Source organism: Homarus americanus, unplaced genomic scaffold, assembly GCF_018991925.1.
Source record: "Homarus americanus isolate GMGI-L3 unplaced genomic scaffold, GMGI_Hamer_2.0 scaffold32583, whole genome shotgun sequence".
Taxonomy (NCBI): Eukaryota; Metazoa; Arthropoda; class Malacostraca; order Decapoda; family Nephropidae; genus Homarus; species Homarus americanus.
In genome coordinates, this window is record NW_024713129.1 from 6,074,365 (window position 1) to 6,100,066 (window position 25,702).

Consider the following 25,702-nt stretch of genomic DNA (forward strand, 5'->3'; position numbering starts at 1 on the left):
CTAGAGAGAGAGGAGGAGAGAGAGAGAGAGAGAGAGAGGAGAGAGAGAGAGAGAGAGAGAGAGAGAGAGAGAGAGAGAGAGAGAGAGAGAGAGAGAGAGAGAGAGAGAGAGGGAGAGGGGAGAGAGAGAGAGAGAGAGAGAGAGAGAGAGAGAGAGAGAGAGAGAGAGAGAGAGAGAGAGAGAGAGAGAGAGAGAGAGAGAGAGAGAGAGAGAGAGAGAGAGAGAGGAGAGAGAGAGAGAGAGAGAGAGAGAGAGAGAGAGAGAGAGAGAGAGAGAGAGAGAGAGAGAGAGAGAGAGAGAGAGAGAGAGAGAGAGAGAGAGAGAGAGAGAGAGAGAGAGAGAGAGAGAGAGAGAGAGAGAGAGAGAGAGAGAGAGGAGAGAGAGAGAGAGAGAGAGAGAGAGAGAGAGAGAGAGAGAGAGAGAGAGAGAGAGAGAGAGAGAGAGAGAGAGAGAGAGAGAGAGAGAGAGAGAGAGAGAGAGAGAGAGAGAGAGAGAGAGAGAGAGAGAGAGAGAGAGAGAGAGAGAGAGAGAGAGAGAGAGAAAGTATTAAGCATTCAGAGGCAGATTTAATTCTCACCTAACAAAGACAGTGGTGGTAATCCAAACAACAAAGTTAGCTGTTCAGTACATGAAAGTGACCAAGAAAAGAAATATTTTCCTATAGTCTCAATAACTCAGGTAAATACAGTAGTTCATTAACTAACAAGAAGACTTCAAGACAACAAAATAAGCAGTAAACCAGTTAAAAACCAAAGTGATCTTAACCCCAACCAGCAATTAACTGAGCCCAACCCTCCAAATTCACAAAAAAAATAAACCATACAGTAAAGTCTCGCAATCAGTCGAGCACATTCCTAAAACATGACGTTATACTTAAACAACGCAAACGGACCAATTTCCCCCATAAGAAAATAGATAAAATACGCGGAGTTACGTTTCCTGAGCCTCCCTTGCCCCCATGAAATACACATAACATATACAGAAAATCATTGGTACCTCACCGATGGGTGAAGGTGGTAGAGCGTGTGTGGTGGGGAGCAGGAGGGGGGTGGGATGGTGGGAGAGGAGGAGGGCGGGAGGAGGAGGGAGTGGAGGAGGAGGGTGGGAGGAGGGAGGAGGGTGGGAGCGGAGGAGGAGGTGGGAGCGGAGGAGGTGGGAGCGGGAGGAGGGAGGGAGGGAGGAGGGGAGGGGGAGGAGGAGGAGGTGGGAGCGGAGGAGGAGGTGGGAGTGAGGAGGAGGGGGGGAGAGAGGAGGAGGGGTGGGAGCGGAGGAGGAGGGTGGGAGCGGGAGGAGGAGGGGGGAGCAGAGGAGGAGGGGTGGGGAGGGAGGAGGAGGGGAGCGGAGGAGGAGGGGTGGGAGCGGAGGAGGAGGTGGGAGCGGAGGAGGAGGGTGGGAGCGAGGAGGGAGGAGGGGAGCGGAGGAGAGGAGGAGGGGAGGAAGAGAGGGGTGGGAGCGGAGGAGGAGGTGGGGAGCGAGGGAGAGGGGTGGGGAGGAGGAGGGGGAGCAGAGGAGGGGTGGGGAGCAAGAGGAGGAGGGGTGGGAGGAGAGGTGGGAGCGAGGAGAACGAGGGAGGAGGGTGGGAGAGAGGAGGGAGGGTGGGAGCAGAGGAGGAGGGTGGGAGCAGAGGAGGAGGGGGAGCGGAGGAGGAGTGGGAGCAGAGGAGAGGGTGGGAGGGGAGGAGTATGGCGGGAGGCGGAGGAGGTGGAGGCGGAGGAGGTGGGGCGGAGGAGGAGGTGGGAGGAGGAGGAGGAGGTGGGAGGCGGAAGAAGAGGAGGGTGGGAGCGGAAGAGGGTGGGTGGTGAGTCACTGAGACTGCGCCAAGCCGAGAGAGCATAGCGCGGCCAGATGAGAGAGGTTGATGCACAGCAAAATGTAGTCTGTGATGACGCAAAACGACGTACGTAGTATCGGATCACTGGGACGTAAAGCAAATTTTTGGTCTCTAAAGTTTAGCGACGTTAAGCACGGACTTACTGTATATGATGGTTCCTACAGCTCACTTCCACTGATGATGGCAGCCATTTAAGGGTTATGTTAATCTTAAAACTGTACAAATGTTTCATATATATGGCACAAATTGCTTACAATTCCAATATAAAAAATAGCAGCTGGAGTTAACAGCTGGATCAGCCATGGCCAACGAGGTGATTCCACTCCTCCACTGCGCTCATACTGTCTTGTCCACCTGTCAATCCACTTACGGCAATCTGGAGAACTGGAATGGCAAATAAATTTTACATTCACTTAGTCTTGCAAGCCACCTCCTTTCAGGGTATGGTGGCTCATCCACAGTCTGTCATAGTCTTTTTTCTTTTTTTTTCTTTTTTTACTAGGATTAGCCCACCCGGGCACAGGTCACTGACCCACACCGGGGCGTGGGGGGGCGAAAATGTAGTAGTAGTAGTAGTAGTAATAATAATAATAATAATAATAATAATAATAATAATAATAATAATAATAATAATAATAATAATAATAATAATAATAATAAAGAAATAAAATAAAAAAAGATCAAGAGTGAAAAACAATATATATATATGTGTTGTGTTGTCAATGTTAAGAGAAACAATTGAGACCCTGCAATTGTGTGTAAATGAGGCAGAAAGTCAGGTCAGCAACCTGGGACTTGGTCACAATTTTGGTGATGCCATATGGCAGCAGGGTCTACCATTAGACAACACATTATGCTTCCAATATCTTCCCAGGCGGTAGTACCTCCCTGTTTGGTAGCTGCCTATCTGCCTACTTCCTCAGTCTAAATCCAGTCTCTTACAAAATGTTATCAACTTTTGAAAACTCTGTGGCATTAAAAATTTATTGAAATTTGTATTTTCGTATTGGTCTGGTAATACAGTACAGTATATGAATACATGACAAAAACAAGAGTTAGAATAATAAGCAAAAAAATATGAAAAATGCATACCTACTCTATCTCTGTCACACAAAATATTTCACTGTGATTTGGGACTAAGATCCTGGTAGTTATCACAACATAAGAAGCGCTCCGCATTAGAAGAGGGTGAAGCGACACCCTGGCCAAGATGCGTTTTTTGATGGATATCACTATTTTCACCCTTCCTCTACATGTTGGCGTTGGATGTAACCCTCTAGCTAGAATAAAAATATGGTACAAAGTCCTTCAAAAATAAGGTGTGATTTCGCCTCAGGCTTGGATTTACATATCTGACTGTGCGCTCAGTCAAAGAAAGTGGCAACATCCTGTTCAGAGCGAGAGGAGCACGAGCCAATGACAGTGCGCCTCCCTCGGACCATAACCCCTGAGGCAGCAAATCACAATGGATTTCCCCTTGCTAAGCCACAGCTCCTCAGCCAATCCACGCTCCCAGATGCTGCCTTCTTCTTAGTTTTGGCGTGTATTATAGCATAAGAAGGTTCAGTGTACGTTCTACTGCTATTTTTGATAACTTTTCAGTGTAAGACGTTATTCGTGTTACACGAGTGTGAGAAGTGCTGTGCAATATCTGCCCGATATTAGAGCAAAACTCGAATGAGACCAGGCCTTCTGGTGTGGGTTCAGGAGCCAATTATTCCTGAGCGTGTGTTTAGTGACGCCAATGCTCACGTGGAAACCCCAGTAATGCTTGGTGATAGTGATTTTGGTGGTGAATTTAGTGTTGATTATGGTGATACAAGTGATACTGGCGATGGTGCAGGTGAACTGCATGAGAATGTAGGCGAGACATCCGCTTGCACAAACTCAATGCGACAGTGATGAAACAGATATAGAATACGATGATGATAATGAGCCACAACAGGATCAAAGTAAGTCTCTTAATGACAGTAACACTGTGATTGCAGAAAAAACAATACATTATGTTATGAACCATCGGAAGATCTTTTTAGAGACTAGATGACTTACCTGTCAACAATGAATGTGACTCACAGCATGATGAAAGTGATTATCATAATGACAATAACACTTTGAACGCACAGAATAACTTTTTAGCGTGCTACGAAGCATCCAAAGATCTTTTTGCCGACTATGACGAGTTAAAAGACAATGTGGCAAGCATTAACGATGAAAATGACAGTGAAAGTGAGCTTGAAATAGATGAAACTGAGTATGCTCATAATACAAAAAGTGACTGCTATGCATCACAAGACCTTTTTTGCAGACTGTGATCCTGTACAGGGTTACGTGACATGCACTGACGGCAATAATGACGATGAAAGTGAGTCTAATGGTAACACAAACAGTGACACTAATGTATCACAACAGTCACATACAGACTGTGGGAGGTAGAAGTGGACAGTAACGAGACATGCAGTGACCTTGATAGTGATGAAAGTGAGTCTGACCCAACGAATGCTAGTGAAAGTGAGCCCATAACTCAGCCTGATAATGAAACTGAACTGTTGCCGGCATAAAAAATCAATGATTTAGTTGATGAAGAATCTGTGTGGCGATTTTTAGTGAGGACAGAGAAAGACTTTGATCAGTACGTGATTGATTACGATGAGGCCATTAAAGTTACGCACTCCTCAGGATTTATGTAACTTCAACTTACTATGATCTTCAGGGATAATAAAACAAAGGAACTAAACAAAGTAAGATTGTAAAACTATTATCATATTACTGTTTTTACCAAAGATTATGTGCAAACTTTCTCCGCCTTTGTATTCATATGTTAATTATGTTGGGGGGGGGGGAAGAGGTTAATGGTTAATAGGGACGGAAAGATAAATACTGATAGGCAAATGAGTTTTTTATTATTAATTATATATATATATTCTTTTTTTTTAGGGGGGGGGTTGAGGGGGTTTATGGGGTGTGGGTGTAAGACGAGTGTTGTATTTGGTGATCATTAACTTGTTTTACAGTATTAGCCCACAATAATAAGAAAATTTTGCAACAAATCGCGATTATTGTTGGTTTGAAGATCAAACAACTGTACATCACGGGTAGTTATTCTCATTCAACTCGTGATAAAATAATAACTTCACAATTCTAACTTCCAGTTTTCACAGTTTGCTAGGAGAGGGTTTGAGCTCCACGATAAAAAATAATTAACCTTCTAGCTTAAAACACAAAAAAGTTAAGGTTGTTTGAACTTTAAAATACTTTAAATGGGTTTTTCTCAGCTTTTTGAATTTGGCGCTTCACCCCCTTCTAATGCAGAGCTCCTCATATAGAGTAATCATTTGTCAAAGAACACTTAGCTCTGAACACAGGAAATGGAAGATATGCAATTAGCCATGAAAAGTATTGTGGACCCATGGTTGGTAATTTGGAACATAAATTGCTCTTGTGATGACTGAAAATATATAAGATGTTAAGACATACTTAGGAAAAGGCTGTTCAAATTAGGAATATTCCTTTGAATTCATTCAGTAAATATTATATGCAGTTTGAGGATACTATAAGCAAGTGAGCATGGAGTACTGCCCAGTCCTTCTATTTTTTTCTGCCATTTCCATTAGCTTTCAACATAATTTACACCCATACCATTTTCCCATTTTCTTTAGGTATTCATATCCTTTGAGCAACCTTTGACAGGAGTAGAAGTTGAGTATAAAAAGATGCAAATGTGTTAAGTCATGTACACAACTGAAAACAGAACATAAACAAGCAGAAGTGGGTCTGGTAATAAGAAACTAAAGCCGCGTACACACCGAGATACAGTAGAAGTCCAAAAATCCGGACTGCTTGGGGATTGGGTCGGTCCGGATTTTCGGATTTTCCGGATTCTCAGGCAGTACTTTTAAAATTCAAATTTCAGGAGAAATAAAGAAGAGATGAACATGTACATTTTGATAGTCTATTCATTAGCAAATATAACATGCTTGATTTATCAAAATGAGGAGTTTTAAAGAAAAAGCTGTGAATTCTAAAATTTTATTCTTTGCCTTTTTTATATCATAAATTGTAGACTTTCCAATGTCGTATGTTTCCATTAGAACAGTATTGCTCACACCACGTTCTAGTTTCTTAATTATTTCAAGTTTTTCACTCAATTTCAACGTGTTCTTCTTTCTCTTCACACAACAAAGTTTATCTACTTTAGGAGCCATTATTATGGGCTTGTACAGTACTCTGTAAATGGAAAGAGTAGGACTCAAAATTACATACGTTGTCACAGTTCTATTGCTCGTTTTAAAGTGGCAACCGCGTGGTCGCTTGTTGTCACTGTGCAGCTGTGGCGCTCACGCATGCACACATACACACAAAAGCCAGCTAAATTAAAAAAATAAAAATAAATAAATAAAAATTTAAGTTTGAGTTTTCGAAAAGTCCGGATTCTCGGGTGGTCCGGATTTCTGGCATCCGGATTTTTGGACCTTTACTGTACATTGTTGTGCAACTTTTTCTTTGGAAAGTTTCGCAGCCGTTTCAGAAAAATCCAAATTTGTTGCGCGACTGTCTCGCAACAGTCCAGAAACACTGTCTCAGGACCTCGTACACACCAAGATACTTTATTCAGAAACAGTCGCGCAGCAATGTTTCTGGACTGTTGTGCGACTGTCTCAGAAAAATCCAAATTTGTTGTGCGACTGTCTCTAGACAATCTATCTTGGTGTGTACGAGGCCTAAGAGTACAAGAAAACACAGACTAAGATTATCAACCCTAGGCTACCAGTATTATTTACAAAATTGTCACCCTGAAAAGTATTCATCACAGAATATATGAGATTAGGAAAATTGAATTTATGATAAAGGGTCAGATCAGACACGGGGTCAAAGCCAAGCCTCCAGCTTCAAAACCAAAGGCATTGGAAAGTCACAAAGCCAAAGTCAGCCATTTAAAGTCATGAAGCCAAAACCAGCAAATAAATCATGATATTGAAGCCAGCCAATAAAAAAGTCATAAAACTGAAGCTGAAGCCATGGTTTTTCTTGGCTTTAAGAAATTTTATCACCATTACTTATAAAATAGGTTTATGCCCACTTCATCTACTCCCATTTGGTCTACTAACATTCTGTCCACCCTGAAAATGTCACATATTCCCAGAATGTCTTCTATCAGTTAATGATCTCCAAAGTTTACTTTACACATTTATTGTTACTGTGTCTCAACATTACAATAAAACACCTATTATTATTATACTGTACTGTGAAAACTATCATACAGCTGTACGTATATAGTTGTTGACGTTCAGTGAAATGACTTTCATATTAATGTTGTTTTTAATACTTTGAGCAAGACCATTCTCGAAAAAATTAAGATTGTGTTAAGCAATAACATTTTCATTGTGTTTACTCGTCTCTAGTCGGTCAGTGTCAAGTTGTTAACACTTCAAAGTAACGGCCAAGTTGAGAGGCTATAGACGTAAGGTAACAGGAATTATGGCCTCGCATGACAAGTGTTATTGCCATTAACACCAGATTATAGGGGGTGGGGTGGAAGTTAGGGCAGGTGATCACAGCAAAACCATATACGTACAAGTTTGCCATCAGACAACACTGATATATATACAAATTAATTTATTTAAGGGTTATTTTGCAAGATTTTTATTTTGCCTATTTATCTGACCCATCTGCATTTTTCTTTACAGTATTCACTTTAAAAGTCAAGAGTGTCTTACTTTAACTGGAAGGTAAATTGGCAAACACTCTTTTTTAAGACTAATATATTTCACACAATCTCAATGAAGGAATTCACAGAATTGGTTTACCAATGCATAAAAACATTAAGTCTTTTTATAAATAAGCAACATCAAGCTGAAATGGATTGAAGTAAGTCGGTTGAGATTGTTGGTAAAATGTCTTGATGTGAGGTCACACTAGATTTTTCTAGCCCTTCAGGTCATCTGCTTACAGTAATTATAAAACCTTGTTTTTTGTAGCTTGTGCCATTATCCTCAATAATTTTTCCATTTTAATTTTTTAATATCTTGTCAGCAGAACAGAGATAATATCTAGAGTAAATAAAATTTGAATGGGCTGTAGACAAAATGGGAACAATAGTCATTTTGAGAGTTGAAGCATTGGGAGTAGACACAATGGGATGTTACCATATAATATACAGTACAGTAAGCCCTTGTTATTCACAGGGGATAGGTTCCAAGGAATGGCGCAAACAGGCAAAACTGCGAATAGCAACTTATACTATCTTAGTGCATTACTGTATACCTATACCAAACAACCGACCAGCTGCGGCAGCACTAAACCATCTGTGAGAGAGTTACTACACTACGTGTCTGCTGTTCAACACTTTAGCGTACATGATCTACGTGACCTCCACTGTATACATTAATCTGTATGTTCACTGTATGTTCTTTTACCTTTCTCTAATGAAGGCTTTTGTTAAACCACCAATGTCAATGTATGTTTTATGTCATTATGTCCAATGTATATTTTCAGCCTTCGGGCTGCAGAACTTTTTCAATAAACCGTTAATTATTATTATTATTATTACAGTCTCTCCTCGACTTAGACATATTCGACTTACTTCAACCCGGACAAACGACGACCATGGTCGTATAAAATATTTTTCACATTACGTATTTACGAGTCCCGACGTTAGTGATCGCGCTGCGTACTGACAAAACTTTCGTTTGTAATTCCCTTTAAAATGGCTGGCAAGAGTAAAAGTGAAAATTCTCGTGGTGCTGAGAAGAAAAAGAGACACCTATTTTAGAATTTCTATGTATTATTTTTGCCTTTTAGACTTATGACCAATTCAACTTACAACCTGGTCATCGGGACGGAACCCCGTCGTAAGTCGAGGAGAGACTGTATTTATTAAAGTTTGTGGAGTGGAGATAGCTGAAGTGTCTATAATAAGCAGGCTCAGTATTTGGGTATTCCATTCAATGCTAGTGATGGTTGGCTGTGGAGGTTCCAGAATCGACATGGCATACGTAACAAGAAGTTGCATGGTTAGGCTGGGACTGCTCAAACCAAAGAAGTTGAGCTGTTTAAGCAGAAGTTAAACCAACTAATCAAAGACGAGGGAATGATCTTGGCACAAGTTTAAAATGCTGATGAGACAGGGTTATTTTGGTGGTCACTCCACAACAACACCCAAGCCTTTAATCATGAAGCATCCACACCAGGCCACAAGGTGAGTAAGGGGTGCATTTCTGCATTATGCTCTGCTAATGCTAATGGTATGCACCACGTAAAGTTAGCTGTCGTTGACAAGTCTATGCGCCCACGAGTACTAAAGGATTGTATGTGCCAGTTGCCAGTTATTTACTACCATTTCAAGAATGCATGATTTAATCATGAGATCTTCAATGACTGGTTTTTTAAGCACTCCATCCATAATGTACACAAATACCAACAAGAAGTTTTGAAGCTGGATTCTGAAGGTATCAAAGCAATTCTGCTGATTGATAATGTACCAGCTCATCCTAGTGCTGAGAAACTGGTCAATAGTGATGGCAAAATTTGTGCCCTGTTTCTGCCACCCAACACTACATCCATTATTCAGCCTATGGACCAGGGAGTTATTGTGTCATGCAAGAGGAGGTACCTGGATGAAGTGCTGGTAGTGCTGGAGGACGAAGATGATGATGTGAATGACACAAGAGGGCAACATACATTAACCAACATCAATACAATTTGAAATCAGCCATATTTAACTTTGCTGCTTCATGGAAGGACGTCAAGATATCCACCTTAGCTAACTGCTGGAAGAAACTTCTGCTTGATACCGAGCCTGAACTCGAGTTTGGGGGATTTGAGGTAACGGATTTTCATCAAATGTTACACCTTGGTGGAGAGAACAATATAATTACGGAGGATGTGGAGACATGGTTGGAGGAGAATGAGGGTGATCCAGGTTACCAGATGCTTTCATCTGAGGAGATTGCCGATGCTGTCTGCACTGTTGACAAAGAGAATGATGATGTGGAGAACAGTGACAGAGAGGAGTCGTGTGTGAAGATGTCAAACGTTAAGTTGTCTGTTGTACAAGAGTCTGTCAACAACATCTTAACTTATATTGACAACACATCCAGTCCTCAAATGCACCAGTATTATGAACACTTTTGGACTTTTAGAGAACTTATTATCAGGAAACAATACAATGCAGGGTAGCAATTTAAGCTGGACTCCTCCTTCATGCCTGTTACTCGTGCCCCTCCTGCCTCCCAGCCAAGCCAAGCCGAGGAGCATCCCTGTTCCTCTGACTTGGAATAATAAGTGGTTCTCAGTCCCCACTATACGATCATGGCAACACAAACTCATCTATCCACTGCATAGGGTAAGTGAAACTACATTGGTACTGTATTTTTGGTGTTTCTTATATCACACATTATTCACCGGAAGATTCGGACAAAAGGCTTTTTCGGACAGGTAGTCCCCCCTTTTAGTCCAGATCTTCGAGGGTTCACTGTACCGTACCAGCCTAATCCATTATTAGGAGGATTCCCATTTTTTATGTTTGTGAAGGTTAGCTGCAATTACCTAATGGCAGCTCTCCATGTTGCAAGGCTCATGCACCTCTTGACCCAATTGGTCTCATACAATCTCTACAAATACCCTTACCACCTCAGCCTGCCTTCATGCAGAACTTTGTCAGTGACTAGTGCATTTATTTATGCCACAGTTAAGGAATAACATGTTAGTTTTTTAATCTTGACCTGATTGACATATGCACTGACTTGACTGACCTGTGATATTACATTGTTGTATTGGCACTAGTCACTGACATGCTGGTCAGTAATATCAGCACCAACACAATACCACATTGTCACTTGTCAGGTCAGAGCAAGTATCAGTCAACCTTCGTAAATTGGGGATTTGCTGTCACTAGCTGGCTTACCATCTCTCTTGAGCTACCAAGCTTGAATTTTCATTGCCTCAGCCTGAATCATTAGAGCTCTCAGTGCAGCTTTATATCGTTGCATACTCAATATCCAAATCTTCAAAGCTGCCTCCATTTCATGGTACAGTGGTGGCCTTAAGCCCCGGGTTAGGGTGCTGCTGGCAGTACCTCCCCTGCGGGGTTAAATCGAGAAAAAACCAAGTTTTCCAAAAATAAAAATAAATAAATAAAAATAAATAAATAAATAAAAATATAAAATAAAAATGGCGGGAAAATAGGCGGACGTTCGGGAACGTCACCCGGGGCCTAAGGGTTAAATGCTTGATAGTTTTGGACATGGATGACTGTGCATATGCTGCATGGATTTGGTCACCCTTCAGTCAAATGCTGTGAACCATCCTTTCACTTACTCCACTTCAGCATGCCATAACTGACACTCTTTATAGTTAAGTTCATCCAAGATTTGAACTTTCTTGTCTAAATAAAATGTATTTCTCTTATTTTTCTCAACTGAACTGGAAGGATAAGCAGCTGCTGAGCATTTAGACTTCTTGGTAAGTGCAGGAATAGCAGGAGTATGAGGAAGTGTCCTTGACTTTAGGTGAGCACTGGGTGAATGACACCAGGACTGCAGCTTGGAAAGAGTACATGTGGTAGCTGTATCAGCCTAGGTTTTCTTGCAATATATAGGAAAATGGGAGTACATGTACCTGTATTGTAATTTAGGTAACCTCAAAATAAAAAAAATGCTAAATAGCTCAAGGCTGCTGTATGTCCAAGTGTTTCAAAATTCTGCAGCATCAACAAATCAAATATAAATAAGTCTTGGCTAAAATTATTTCTTCAAATAAATGATTTTTTTTATTGCCAACTGCAAATGTTCCAAAGGTTAAATAAAATCTGTCCTGAGGCACAAGTTATATAACTGTAAATGAATGACTCAGCAGCATACCCGGTGCATACATTACGTACATTTTTTTGGTTGCATGGTTGAGTCCATTGCGGACTCATAATCTTTTAAAAAAAATTCTTTTGGAATAGAAAGGTCCATTACTGTACAATACAGTACACCATGTATCTACTAACTATACAAGTTTCTAAACTTTTGTTTAATACTAAACACTGTTTCCTGCATAATGCAATGTGACATGAATCAAGAGCAACACAAACTGTTATTCAACATTTAAGCAGCTGCATTATTAAATACACTGTATTTATTTATAATGGTGTTCCCTTCAAGACAAAGTTTCCATCAGATGAGATTCCCCCTTCTATGTAGCAGTGACAGAAGACCAAATGAAAGCATTCTTCAATTTAAAAAAATAAAATAAAAAATAAATACATTACTGTTCAATATTCAAGGTGTTCTGTTTAGGGACCAAAGCATTTACAAAACATCTAATCTACAGTAAATATAGGATAAAGCTTGAACATTATAAACTGACAGACATACATTCATACTGTACATATAGAATTCTGTTTACCTTCTAGTTGTAGTTTGTGTTAACCTATGTTTTGGATTTTAAACAAAAGACAAACTTATTTGCCTATAAAATCCTGTCCTCTACTAATGGTTTTAATTTGGTTCTCTTATAAACCCAAAAAACAAATAAACATATCACTAACATGGAGGTGGAGGCATGGGCACCTTGAGCAGGTGTAAGGCCAGCTGTGTTAGGGGTGGTGAGGAGTTGCTCAGCACCAGGGTACACTATCGTCCAACACACACCCGACACACCCCCTGTGACTGCTGAGTGTAGCACTGTGTTGCCCTCATTGTCCAACTTTGTGCGATTCACTCTGTTAAAATATGATTCTGTTGTCACGGTTGTCCACTCCTGACGAGAAGTAAGTATTAAAAGAATTATTTGTTCTATCAATGTTCCAGTTAAATCATAATAAAAACTATTTTAGTAATTTTTTAACCTACCACATTATGTCAACCTAATAGAAGTTACAAAAAAAAAACTAATACTGTATAATTACTTTCAGTTCAAGAGTTCAGTTACATGCATGTGTCCATTCTTCCTCACCATTATTATGTACTGTAAAGTTCTATACAGGTAATATAACTACAGCATATTCAAAAGAAAATTTGATCCAAAATTATATTTTTCAAGATCATATGTCTACTATAGCAGTTCAACAATGATAGGAAACTCGTTACCCCAAACAACCTAACTTAGTATACACACTGAATTACTATGGAGCAATGTTGAGATCAAGATCACTTTGTACACTACATACAAGAGTTGGTAAGAGGAGGAGGAAAAAGTGGAGTATTTCTCATTGTTGTTTCAGCCCTTTCTTGTTACTTCCTAGTGCCTACATTTATCCTTCACGACCATTTAGCTCCTCTACATTGTATACACAGACAGACCAAAGATTCTGCCTCATTTCAATAAAAAAAATTACATAAACTATCAGTTAATCATATTCATTACATTATTTAAATATAATTTGGGGCAATCTTTGGCAATCTAAGTATAACAATCAGTATGCTGTACATGAACACAAACTACTAACTTTTTGCTTTGTACAAGATACTGCACGAGGCCAAGGTGTCCACATGCAGCAGCAATGTGAAGGGGGGAGCAGCCACGATTTTCCTCTGCTTCTAAATTGACCTCACAAACTTCTGCTAGGTATTGCACAAGAACCCTAAAAGTAAATATATATATTGTATGTACAGTGTATATACCCCTGTATATTATTTTTTTATATATAAAATTTACAAATAAATGTGCATACATGTATTTTACTATGTGCTACATATTTTCAATGATATGCATTTTTTCCTATCAAGTAAATTTCACAAGTTCCAACCCCTACATAATACAGTATAGAATTGCATATAGAAATATAAGAAACCCTTTCAAATAGTACAAAGTACAATCCTACATTGATCCAGCAATCGCTGCACAGTGTATGGCTACTCTTCCTGCTCCGTCAACAACCATAGGATCCCCTCCATGTTTGAGCAGTGTCACAACCACATTAAGTAGTCCTCTGCAACAAGCTATATGTACAGCTGTCTCACCTGAAATAATGATAATACTCACATGAACACTTTATATGTGCCTACAATGTTTTTTAGGCATGGTCATACTAGGGAGTACAACCCCATAATCAGAAGTCTAATCACACTCAAATCTAAATGAGCAGCATTTCATAATCTATACTACTGCATTGAGTACCAGTAATGATTGACTGATTGATTGGGTAAAATATCTGGAGTTGCAGCCTGCGGCCATTTGATGCTGAAAAGGAAACTTATAATTTAAAACTACAATATAAGTAAAATATAATCCTATTAAGTTTAAATATCAAAATTAAAATACAGTACAGTAAACCCTCGAAGATCAGGACCCGGGAAGTTCTGTAAGAAGCATTCCCAAACCAGAGCAAAGAACATTTTAGGTGCGTGGGCGCTGCTTGACCTGTCAGTTGCTTGGACACAGGTGCCCGAGGAGGTGGGAAACATAAACAGAGTTGACAATTGTTGTTTGTGGGAATATTATTTCATTCACTCTAGTAAAGATACAATGTTTCTTAATATGTTATCATAGGTAAATGCATGGTTTATATATGGCAATTTGTTTATCACTACATTAGTACTGTATTTTTGGTGTTTCTTATATCATTTATTATTCGCCGGAAAATCCAGATAATCGACTTTTCCGGACAGGTGATCCCCCCCTTTTAGTCCGGATCTTCGAGGGTTCACTGTAATATAAAAATCTGTATTTATTTAAAATTACCAGTAGGTACTTTTATTGCAATTAAAAATTTAAAAAGACCACCATCAGCAACTGAACCTCTCTCGCCGAGCACCTTTGAGAATGGAGAAAGATCCATCCTCCTGCCGGCACTCAGCCAACAAACGACTCCTCGAGTCCCCATGACTGGGACAGTACAAGCAAGTATTTCACAGTCAGTGGCACCAGGCAGTCATCACTATAGGGCTGTGGTCCTCTGGTCATTAGGAAACTGTGGGCGGGGTGAGTGTGTCCAACATGTAGACAGGTAAGGGCAGTCTCATGACGGCGGGCATCCAAGGATATTTCCACGGATAGATCTTTTTTGTAATCTCGAGCAACTTGTTGGCAACGGATAAATTGGCCAGGAGGTCCAGATGGCTGACCTGACTGCTGGGAAGAAATCTCTGTGAGGGAGGGAGCATGAAAAGAGGCAGCAGAGTTGGCCAGCTTGTCAGCTCTCTCATTACCTCATATAGACACATGGGCAGGAGCCCAACTGAAATCCACATTATGGCCCTGCTGACAGAGGACCACTAGGCAGTTAACACTCTTGGGTTTAGGGAGGTGGTTTACAGCAAGACACTCAGAGTCTGGCTGGTCACTAACCTCACCACACTAGACTGTACCACACGAGAGATAATTGTACTTAAGGAGTCATAGCAAACTTGCTATTTGAGATAAAAAGGTGGGATTTGTTGCATTATCATTGTAAATAAATTATCTACAAACAGTTTTATATGAGTAATCACAATAAAATAATTACTTTCATACATAAGCACGAGTAGTAAAAAAAAATTTTTTTACGCTTAATGAAAATGTTTATACAGTACATCCCTTTATACCTTCGTTATTTCATGTGATTGTAATATGAACTTTATTCCGTTATAAAGCAGACATGTTTAGCAAAATATAGGACAGATTATTAATTTTTTCCCTTCAAGCACAGAATTGTACTTGTTGAGTCATAGCAAGCTTACTACTGGAAATAACTATGTGAGGTTTGTTGCATTAGCATTGTAAATACATTATCTAAAAATATCTTATAAATGTAATCACAATAAAATTATCAATATGTAAGTACAAGTATAACACAAATTGTAGTGCATGGCTGCCACTCAGGTTCCCAAATGTGAATGTTCCTCCCTCAAAGTTTCTATATTTTTTACATAAATTATATTATTTCGAAATTCATATAAAATAATAATTATAAATTATTGATTAAATATAATGAATAAAAAATTACATATATTTTTTTTTAAATACAGTGGTCCCTCGGTTAACGAAATTTCAGTTAACGAATTACCTTCCATAAGAATATTCAATTCGGTTAGTGAACAAAAATTCGGTTAACGAAATTCTTACGAAAACATGTCAACATGTTTTCACTTGCTCACCAGCTGCTAGACTAGTCCGCCAATACAGTAATCGGTTCTAGGGCTTAAATTCGTTCCCATTTGAGTAAATATCAAGAATGTTGTGCTATTAAATATTTTTCCAAGTTTTATATTAAAATTATTAGTCATTTTAACACTTATTTAACATAATTGCAGTACAGGGAACTAGTTTTTGGTGCACCCATCAGCCACTTCACTCACCCACCAAGGCGTCAGTTTGTGTCTCTGTTCAGTGGAGGTAACATCTTGCTTGTGGCTCTCTTGAACATAAACTACAGTATTTTTACATTTTTACAGTACAATTATTGGTCATTCTGAAATTTATTAAACATATTGGCATTATATAGTGCAGTGCAGTGTTGATTTAAAATAATCTTGAATTACACCTAGTGAACTTAAAATTTTATTGGTGAAATATCAAGCATGGTTCCCTGAAAGGTGATTCTCTTCCACCCCCACTTCCTTCTCTTCTCCCTTCTCCTCCACCCCCATTTCTAATTCCCATCATCATCATCAACCAGGAGCCTTTTACATACACACCTCAAAGTAAGTGTACTTTACTGCATTTCTTTTTTTTTACTTTGTATGTACTTTTCGGTGAGCTGGAACCAATTACCCAATATCCCATTGAAACAATGGATTCAGTTAACTAAATTTTTTATTAAAGAACGACCTTCTGGAACGAATTGTGTTCGTTAACCGAGGGACCACTGTACAGAGGTTATTGCATAAATAAATGCAGCTCCATGCAATATACGTACAGTAGTTTAGACTCTTGGGAAAACTTTCACCAGTATAAGGTAGAAAATTCTATTTTTGGCTCTGACGCAGCTCCATTCACACCTTTTTAACTTAATTAGAATTGATTTTATAGATTCTTGTCGAAATATTTTGTTTAAGGGGAGAGTCTGGCTTAGATAGATGAAAAACAGGTCAATTCAATAAAATAAAATATAAATAATTAAAATATGAAAAAATTCCAGAGCAAAGGTGTTGCCTATGGCCATATCTGGATGGAGTTTTATGGCAATATTAGTAATATTTATGCAGTTATGTATGGCTTCCCCCCTCCCCATGACCCCAACCTTCCTACGCCCCCTTGGGTAGACATATGAATGATTGCGGAAAAATATTTTCCCCAAAAAATATAGAAAAAATAGCACAAAAAGAACTTTAAAAATTAATTTCAGGCAACACTCTTCCTCTCTGGCGAGTATAGGGAGGGGTAGACAAACAGTCACGTGTCATCAGAAGGTCCCGGACCTTGCCAAGATGAGGGGTGTACTCTGCTGCACCACACATATTACCTCACTTGCACTGCTGTACCAAGCTTCTCTCCTCAAATATCAGGATGGCATGCGACTCAAAACATATAAAAGCAACTAAAGGAAGCACATGCCAAGAGCAGTGCTAAATCCAAGAGGATGAAAGAAGAAAATATTCGCTAAAACTAACGACAGTAACAGCCATCTCAGAGGATACCTGAGGCAGCCCAGCCCCAGCCTTCCACCCCTCCCCTCTACCTCACATAAAGAATATAACAGGAGTTCAGTTGGAGATATAAAAATACACAAAAAAGCAAGATATTACATGTAAAATCGGCTCAGAATGAGCACTTACACAGGGAAGAAAGGTCGAGAATCTTTATTGGCCTGTATCTCAAACAACTTTTCCAACACTCAGATTGACAGTTCTCTGCCAGTTTTTTACCAATTTCAATGAAACAAACACTCACCAGAGGAAGAACCTTTCCTCAACATAACTACAGATTCCATATTTTTCTATCTTGTCAGATTTATTTTTGGTTGAATATTTAATCTCGATAATTTGACGAAAATTTCAACCAAAATTGAAAAATTTTTATCCTTAAAACCAAAGACAAAAGCATACATATCGCCCGGTAACATTCAATGACAATACTAGATCTCTTAGTACTATAAATTTCAAGGCAAAATAGAAAGAAGTAATGGAGATATTATACCTTGAAAATTTAGGAAAATGTCAGAATATGTGTAAAGGGTTGAAATTTTTTAAAGGGTAGAAGGGAGTCATGGGGCTAGAATTGATGTACATATGATCCTTGATTGATGACAGGAATATCATAACAAATGATCAAAAACCGGACTCTCCCCTTAAGCATTTTTTATTGAACCAAATTCATCTCTCTAACATAATTAGAACAGATGTTGTGATTAAAATTTATATACTTTTTCGTTCGTGCCCGCAGCCCAAATATAATGGGAGAGTGTTCGTCCTTGCAAGATGTAATGATGAGATGTGTAGTTTAGAGTAGAGATGAGGTGCATAGCTTAGATTCTCTTAAGACTCTCAGAAAAATTTCCCTGGCACCCAGAAACATTACAGGGAAGTGCAATAGTGTCTATCCGTGGGAGATGCACCCTATTACCGTAGCCAGAACTCTCCAACACTGGAAATTGAAATCAACTCAAATTTTTCAGGAAAAACTATCTCCATTCTGGGTCTATGAATGAGTTTCTGAAGTTGAAAATCAGGCTCATTTTCTGAGAAAATTCCAGAAAATCTCCCCCAATTTTTTCCAAGTCTGGTAACTAATTCTGAGGTTGAAAATCAGGCTCATTTTTTGGAAAATTACAAGAAAACTTCATGAAACTATAATTTTTTTTCCGGGTCTGGGAGCAAATTCAGAGGACGAAATAATGTATAATTATGTATAATTCCGAGAAACTTTTCCCAGTACCCAGAACAATTCTGGGGATGTGGGATTTTTCCGGATTTGAGAGAATAGTCTCGTTACCCAGAAATCTCTCATCTCAGGAAGAGCTCTACACTAATTATTCCAGCTAACGGGGATATCACTGTAATACACTGCTTAACATCTACAGTATTAGCAATCCAACAAACAGATATAAATATAAAATGACATTTCAAAGCATAAGAAAATAAAACCTTTACTGTACTGTACTTATAATCACTTTGAATTTCTCTCATTATAGCCAAAATACAAACTGTACTTAATGTGAGGCTTGCTGCTGGTGTCTAGCAATAATACTGTCAATGTGCAGGGAGGTTTTTGATAAGCAGACACGCATGTCATCTTCAAAGTTTAATTGACCTGTATTTAGTTTTCAGTGCTGTTATGGCTGAAAAGCCAGCCTCACATAGGTAGGTGATGCTGAATGGTATTAACAGCTTGATTGCAGCATCATGACATACCTGGAACTCATCGCCACATTGAGCCCAGAATGTTTCCAGTGGCATTTCATTGAAACAACAGAGGCAAAACTGCTTGATGAAATTATAGAGCTCAAAAGCACTACGTAGCACTGACTGAAAATCACTCTCTTAAATAAGTGTTCACTTTTACCTGACAGTGCTTTAAGATAACCTGACAGTGATGTGACATTAGCTGACTGTATTGTACTAAGATTACCTGACTTTGCTCTGAGGTTTGGGTCTGCACCATACTGTAGCAGCAGTCTCACCACAGGCAGGTTTCCTACCATCACTGCCTTCTGGAGGGCTGTCCGACCATCATAACCTAAATTACAGACAATTATACAGTACAGGGTAAATAAAAAAAATTTAAGGACACAAAATTGGAAGACTATCTCAGCATATCCTTTACAACTAAATGCACAATATTTACACCAAAAAATTCATCATATGTGCTATGAAAAATATCATGTTAGCAGAGGTCACCCTGAATATTTAAGCCTCTCTCTGTCCATGTAATCACCAGTTGCCTCTGAAGATGTCTTGAATAAAGACGAAAGCTAAGGTGCTCCGTTGTTTCCCTTTTCCCGTGTGATTTTATCGACACACACACACACACACAGAGTATAGTCTCGATTTACACGGATTTCGTTTATGCGTTTGGTCATTTAAGCGGCACCTTGCCAGACCGACAATTTTTATTTACGTCGGTATTTTCCATCATTTACGCGGGAAGCGGCGCGGGCAGGGTGCGCACAAGGTCGCCCAGTCAACAAAACATTACCAGTTCTTCACCCGCCACCCATCACAGCCAGCCTAAGTCAGTGATAGTGAGGATATGGACTTTAAGGGGTTTGACAAAGAGGCCCTGCAAGCCTCTGTGGTGGATAGTGATACAGGTGATAAAAGTGATACAGGTGAGGGCCAATAATCTGCCCTCTGCCTCAGAACCAACCCCCCATCCCCAACCACGACAATGATAATAACAACCACGACTATGATTATAACACCCACGACCATGAATATAATAACTATGATCATGCTCATAACCACGACCATGATTATGACAACCACGACCATGATTATAACAACCACGACCACGATTATGACAACCACGACCATGATTATAACAACCACGACTATGATTATGACAACCACGACCATGATTATAACAACCACGACTATGATTATAACATAATGATTATAAGCCAATAATAACTACAGTGGAGTCTGCATTTACGCGGTCAATTGAACCCGTGGAGACTGGAGGACCGCGTAAAACGAGAAACGCGTAAATGAAATAACAGAACATGGGATTCATTGAAATAGAGATTGGGCTGACCCCCAAACTCCACTTTTTCCGACACAATACCTACGTTGTAGTAAAAATAACATCTTAATTTTAAGATGGTATGTACACACAATTAATATTTAAGAGAAATACAGTCGCCCGTTAATGTCGGTTCAAATAATGGACTCAACTCCCCCCCCACCCTCCTCTTCCCATGCTCGCTGGCTACTCCCTCTCTGAGAAATGTATGGGTGAAAACAGTAGGCTTACATTTTTTGTATTGAATAATATCTCAGACTAAAGTTAGGATAATATAATTGACATTGCTGGATTCCTTGCAAGACAAGGAATATTTTGAATATAAACGTCATATATTTTGCACAGACGATAAAATTTTTGCTCTTTCTAATCAAAATTCTTAAATTAGATCTAAAATTTGTATGTCTAATGCAAATTTTATGATGTTTATATTTAAAATAATCACAATCTTATAAGAATTCCAGCAATGTAAATTATATTCTGGCCGGGTAATTTGTATGAATTTTATGATCCAAAACAAATATCTTCAGTAAATACAGTAAACAAATTATATTTCACCAGCGTAAATGACCAAATTTACCGCGTAAGTAGAGCATTTTGATTCTGGCAAGGCACCGCGTAAATGACCAAACGCGTTAACCAAAACCGCGTAAATCCAGACTCCACTGTACTTTATTGTGCAAGTTTAATTAGCCGATGAAATTTACGACTAAAATTACCTTTTATTTAATTTTTCATATATTAATCAGGCAACTGGCTTACTGAGTGAGTGTGGTGGTTGTTTAAGTGACAATGTACTTGTCTTCAGCTGAGTTTGAGGTGTAAGTTATATGATGATTGTCTGGTGATACTGTAAGCTTATTTGTACATTTAATAACATTGTGGGTGCTAATAACAGTGAAATAAGCACTGTAAACACTGGTAGTAAAACAAAATGCATTAATTCAGCATTTTTAATTACAGGCAGTCCCCAGGTTAAACTTAAAAATTTACAGTATTTTATTTACCTGAGGACTTATTTTTTACCTTCATTTACTGCATTTTGCCATTCTACTTCTTATTTTCTCTTAAATTAAGTGATTTTAGATGTATATAAGGACTTAGGCTATGATATAATGAGATTTTAAACATTGTTCTGTCAGTACGGTATGCACATAGTATGTGTTTCGACTTAAGTACATTTTCAACTCAAGAACGTCCCCAAGAACGGAACTCGTTTGTAACTCGGGGACTGCCTGTACAGTAGGACTGCCTGTACAGTATTATGAAAAAATGTGAAAATGGCCACCAAAAATTTTAACTTCAGGAATTTTTTCATAAATCAAAGCATGGGACAAAAAAAAGTAACTTTGAATTTCTGTATATTAAGGACTACTGTATCTGTACCAGCAACAGAAGGCTGATGGTGTTCCTGTGGGTGATGGGGAACTTACAAAATCTAAGGTTATGAACAAATAAAAATTAAAATTAAAATTTTTTAAACACATCACCCCCTACCTGTTGAATCAACTACTGTGGGGTTTTGTTTGATGGTTGTTTCCAGGGAAGGAGATGGTAAGGAGAGGGCTAAGTCAGCAAAATTGTTAAGGACACTGGCTGTCATGGCAGCCATCCTGTACACCGACACTCCTGAAAATATGGTAAACAGTATATTTTTATTCACACTTGATAAGCAGATTTATGTTTTTTCACTCTTGCAAACCTTATCTCATGTCTCAAGTTATACAAACTTTTGGATTACTAAAAAATTAGCCCTAACTCTTTTTCACCTTATGACCAAACACTACCTATACCCTCTCCACCTGGCCCATAAGCCATGCCCCTCTTCTGTAAAAATAGCGGATTGGTTCACAGAAAATGTTCGTGTAGCTGTCCATTTATTCAAACTAAATATGTTCACAATTGGTAAGCAGACCTGTTATTCTCTAAAATAATGTTAAATAACTGGACTATCAAAATGCAAAACATAAAGCATCAGAAACAAATGATACCAAACATATAACACAATAGGTAATGAACTACAGTTTGTATGGCTGTATATATCCCAAACCATTTATATAACTGATAAAACTCAATATAAATACGCACAGGTGTGGGTGATTAGAGAGATGGAGTGGAAATGAGTGTTGACAAGCACTCCTCAACAGCTGATATTTAAAAAACACACACACACACACACACACACACACACACACACACACACACACACGTACGTCAGTGAGAACAACTCAACAGTAACAGTCGTACCCAAGTTAACCTTCACACAGTAAGGTCCCAGGTACCCAGTGATAACGGCCCGTGATAACCAGCGATGTGTTAATCCGTCTACGATAGGAAGGCCTGGGACCAAACCTCACTCATATAACACCATCTGTGAGGGAATTACTACACCACATGTCCCTCATAACACCATATGTGAGGGAATTACTACACCACGTCAAGTCCCTCATCACACCATCTGTGAGGGAATTACTACACCACGTGAAGACCCTCATAACACCATCTGTGAAGGAATTACTACACCACGTGAGGCCCCTCATAACACCATCTGTGAGGGAATTCATTACACCACGCCAGGTCCTCATAACACCATCTGTGAGGGAATTACCACACCACGCCAGGTCCCCAACACCATTTCTCCCAGGGGAGGGAATTACTACACCACGCCGAGACCCCTCATAACACCATCTGTGAGGTAATTACACCACGTGAGGCCCCTCATAACACCATCTGCAAGGGAATTACTACACCACGCCAGGTCCCTCATAACACCATCTGAGGGAACTACTACACCACGTGAGTTCCTCCTAACACCATCTGGGAGGGAGTTACTACACTACGAGTTTGCTGTTCAACACCTACATTAATCTGTATGTTCACTGTATGTTCCTTTACCTTTCTCTAATGAAGGCTTTTGTTAAACCACCAATGTATGTAATAGTCATTTATGTCCAATGTATATTTTCAGCCTTTGGGCTGCAGAATTTTTTCAATAAACCGTTAATTATTAAAAAAACACACACACACACACACACACACACACACACACACACACACACACACACACACACACACACACACACACACACACACACACACACACACACACACACACACACACACACACACACACACACACACACACACACACACACACACACACACACACACACACACACACACACACACACACACACACACACACACACACACACACACACACACACACACACACACACACACACCACACACACACACACACACACACACACACACACACACACACACACACACACACACACACACACACACACACACACACACACACACACACACACACACACACACACACAACACACACACACACACACACACACACACACACACACACACACACACACAACACACACACACACACACACACACACACACACACACACACACACACACACACACACACACACACACACACACACACACACACACACACACACACACACACACACACACACACACACACACACACACACACACACACACACACACACACACACACACACACACACACACACACACACACACACACACACACACACACACACACACACACACACACACACACACACACACACACACACACACACACACACACACACACACACACACACACACACACACACACACACACACACACACACACACACACACACACACACACACACACACACACACACACACACACACACACACACACACACACACACACACACACACACACACACACACACACACACACACACACACACACACACACACACACACACACACACACACACACACACACACACACACACACACACACACACACACACACACACACACACACACACACACACACACACACACACACACACACACACACACACACACACACACACACACACACACACACCACCCACACACACACCACCCACACACACACACAAGACCTATAGTTGCTTCCTGAACACTTGTGATGAAGGTTGAGTGGGAGATTATTGGGTCATGTTACTAACCTGACCGGATGCAATATCAGGTCATCCAGTGTTGGGATGGGGATATGACATTATTTTTTACCTATGAGGTGTATACATAGAACTATACTGTATTGTATATGAAGGGTACATGTATTAATAAGCACAGATTATTACAGTAACGTATCTGTACTAATTAATGAAAACAAATAAACACTATCGCATCATGAAGTCGACAAAAAGTGAGACGACCGCGGCATGGTCACTTTGACCCCCACGGAGGATAGATTAACGCTTATAAAGTGTCATTGACTAACTTAGGAGAATATATCTTGTAATGCTAGAGTTCTTGTAAGATAGCGATTAATTTGAGGATAAACATCTCTTATTTTGCACCCCACACAAACACAGAGAGAGAGAGAGAGAGAGAGAGAGAGAGAGAGAGAGAGAGAGAGAGAGAGAGAGAGAGAGAGAGAGACAGGGAGAGGAGACAGGGGAGGCAGACAGGAGAGACAGGAGAGAGGAGACAGAGAGGAGACAGAGAGAGAGAGAGAGTCGCCTTTACCCCCAATGGACCCTTCTCCCTCTGGCTGGGGGGAGGCAAAGGGGTTTTAATTTTTTTCTTATAAAATGCCATTGACTTGACTTCGGAGAATATGACTTAAATTGCCGAAATTCTTGTAAGATAGTGATTAATTTGAATACAACTATGCTATAGTTTGCACTACACAAATTTTTTAGTAAATTTACGCGGAGACCAGCTGGAGACGTCCAGACCGCCACGCCATTTTTTACCCACGTGGTCCATTCTTGACCATACGCGGGAAGCAGCGCTGTGAGTGGTGCGCATTAGGCCGCTCTTACGTTATCGCTGACGTCCTATGACGTATCGGACTGTGATTGGGCCACACATCCTTACCACCCACGCATTCCCTCCGCCGCTAGCTGTGATTGGCCTAATGTAACATGACGTGCCCTGCCACCAGAGGGTATAAGTCGCTGACCTAGCCGGGCCTGTCTCATTGTTCTCAGTCCGCGTATACAGTTCTCTCTTGTGCCCGCTATTCCCCTCACAACTCACAATGGCTGCCACGGGACCCCCACCACCAGAAAAAAACATTGAATTACCTGAACCAAGCCATGATAATGTGAAGGAAATCATCGAATTGGGGGAGAAAATTAAGCTCATCCCTGACAACGACCCAGACAAGCATCGGTATGAAGCGTCTAATAACCATCTGTCGAAAGTTATGGAGCCGTATATCCAGATCTA

At 39.9% G+C, this 25,702-nt stretch overlaps 1 protein-coding gene across 2 annotated transcripts in view; it reads right to left on the bottom strand.

Moving 5' to 3' along the window:
- The window catches only part of LOC121866504 (putative ankyrin repeat protein RF_0381), a 48,074-nt gene that overhangs the window by 17,131 nt on the left and 5,241 nt on the right, over window positions 1–25,702 (bottom strand). Inside the window, exons 1-7 of one of the 2 annotated variants that reach the window (XM_042366260.1) lie at window positions 22,505–22,542; window positions 21,914–22,045; window positions 19,304–19,411; window positions 13,638–13,776; window positions 13,263–13,397; window positions 12,363–12,536; window positions 2,086–2,215 (exon numbers count right to left, since the gene is read on the bottom strand). In XM_042366260.1, the coding sequence (XP_042222194.1) occupies window positions 2,086–2,215; window positions 12,363–12,536; window positions 13,263–13,397; window positions 13,638–13,776; window positions 19,304–19,411; window positions 21,914–22,028 (801 nt within the window). In that variant the 5' untranslated portion in view covers window positions 22,029–22,045; window positions 22,505–22,542. Of the gene's footprint in view, window positions 1–2,085; window positions 2,216–12,362; window positions 12,537–13,262; window positions 13,398–13,637; window positions 13,777–19,303; window positions 19,412–21,913; window positions 22,046–22,504; window positions 22,543–25,702 lie in introns of those variants that run through there. The other variant, XM_042366251.1, reaches the window with a different exon arrangement.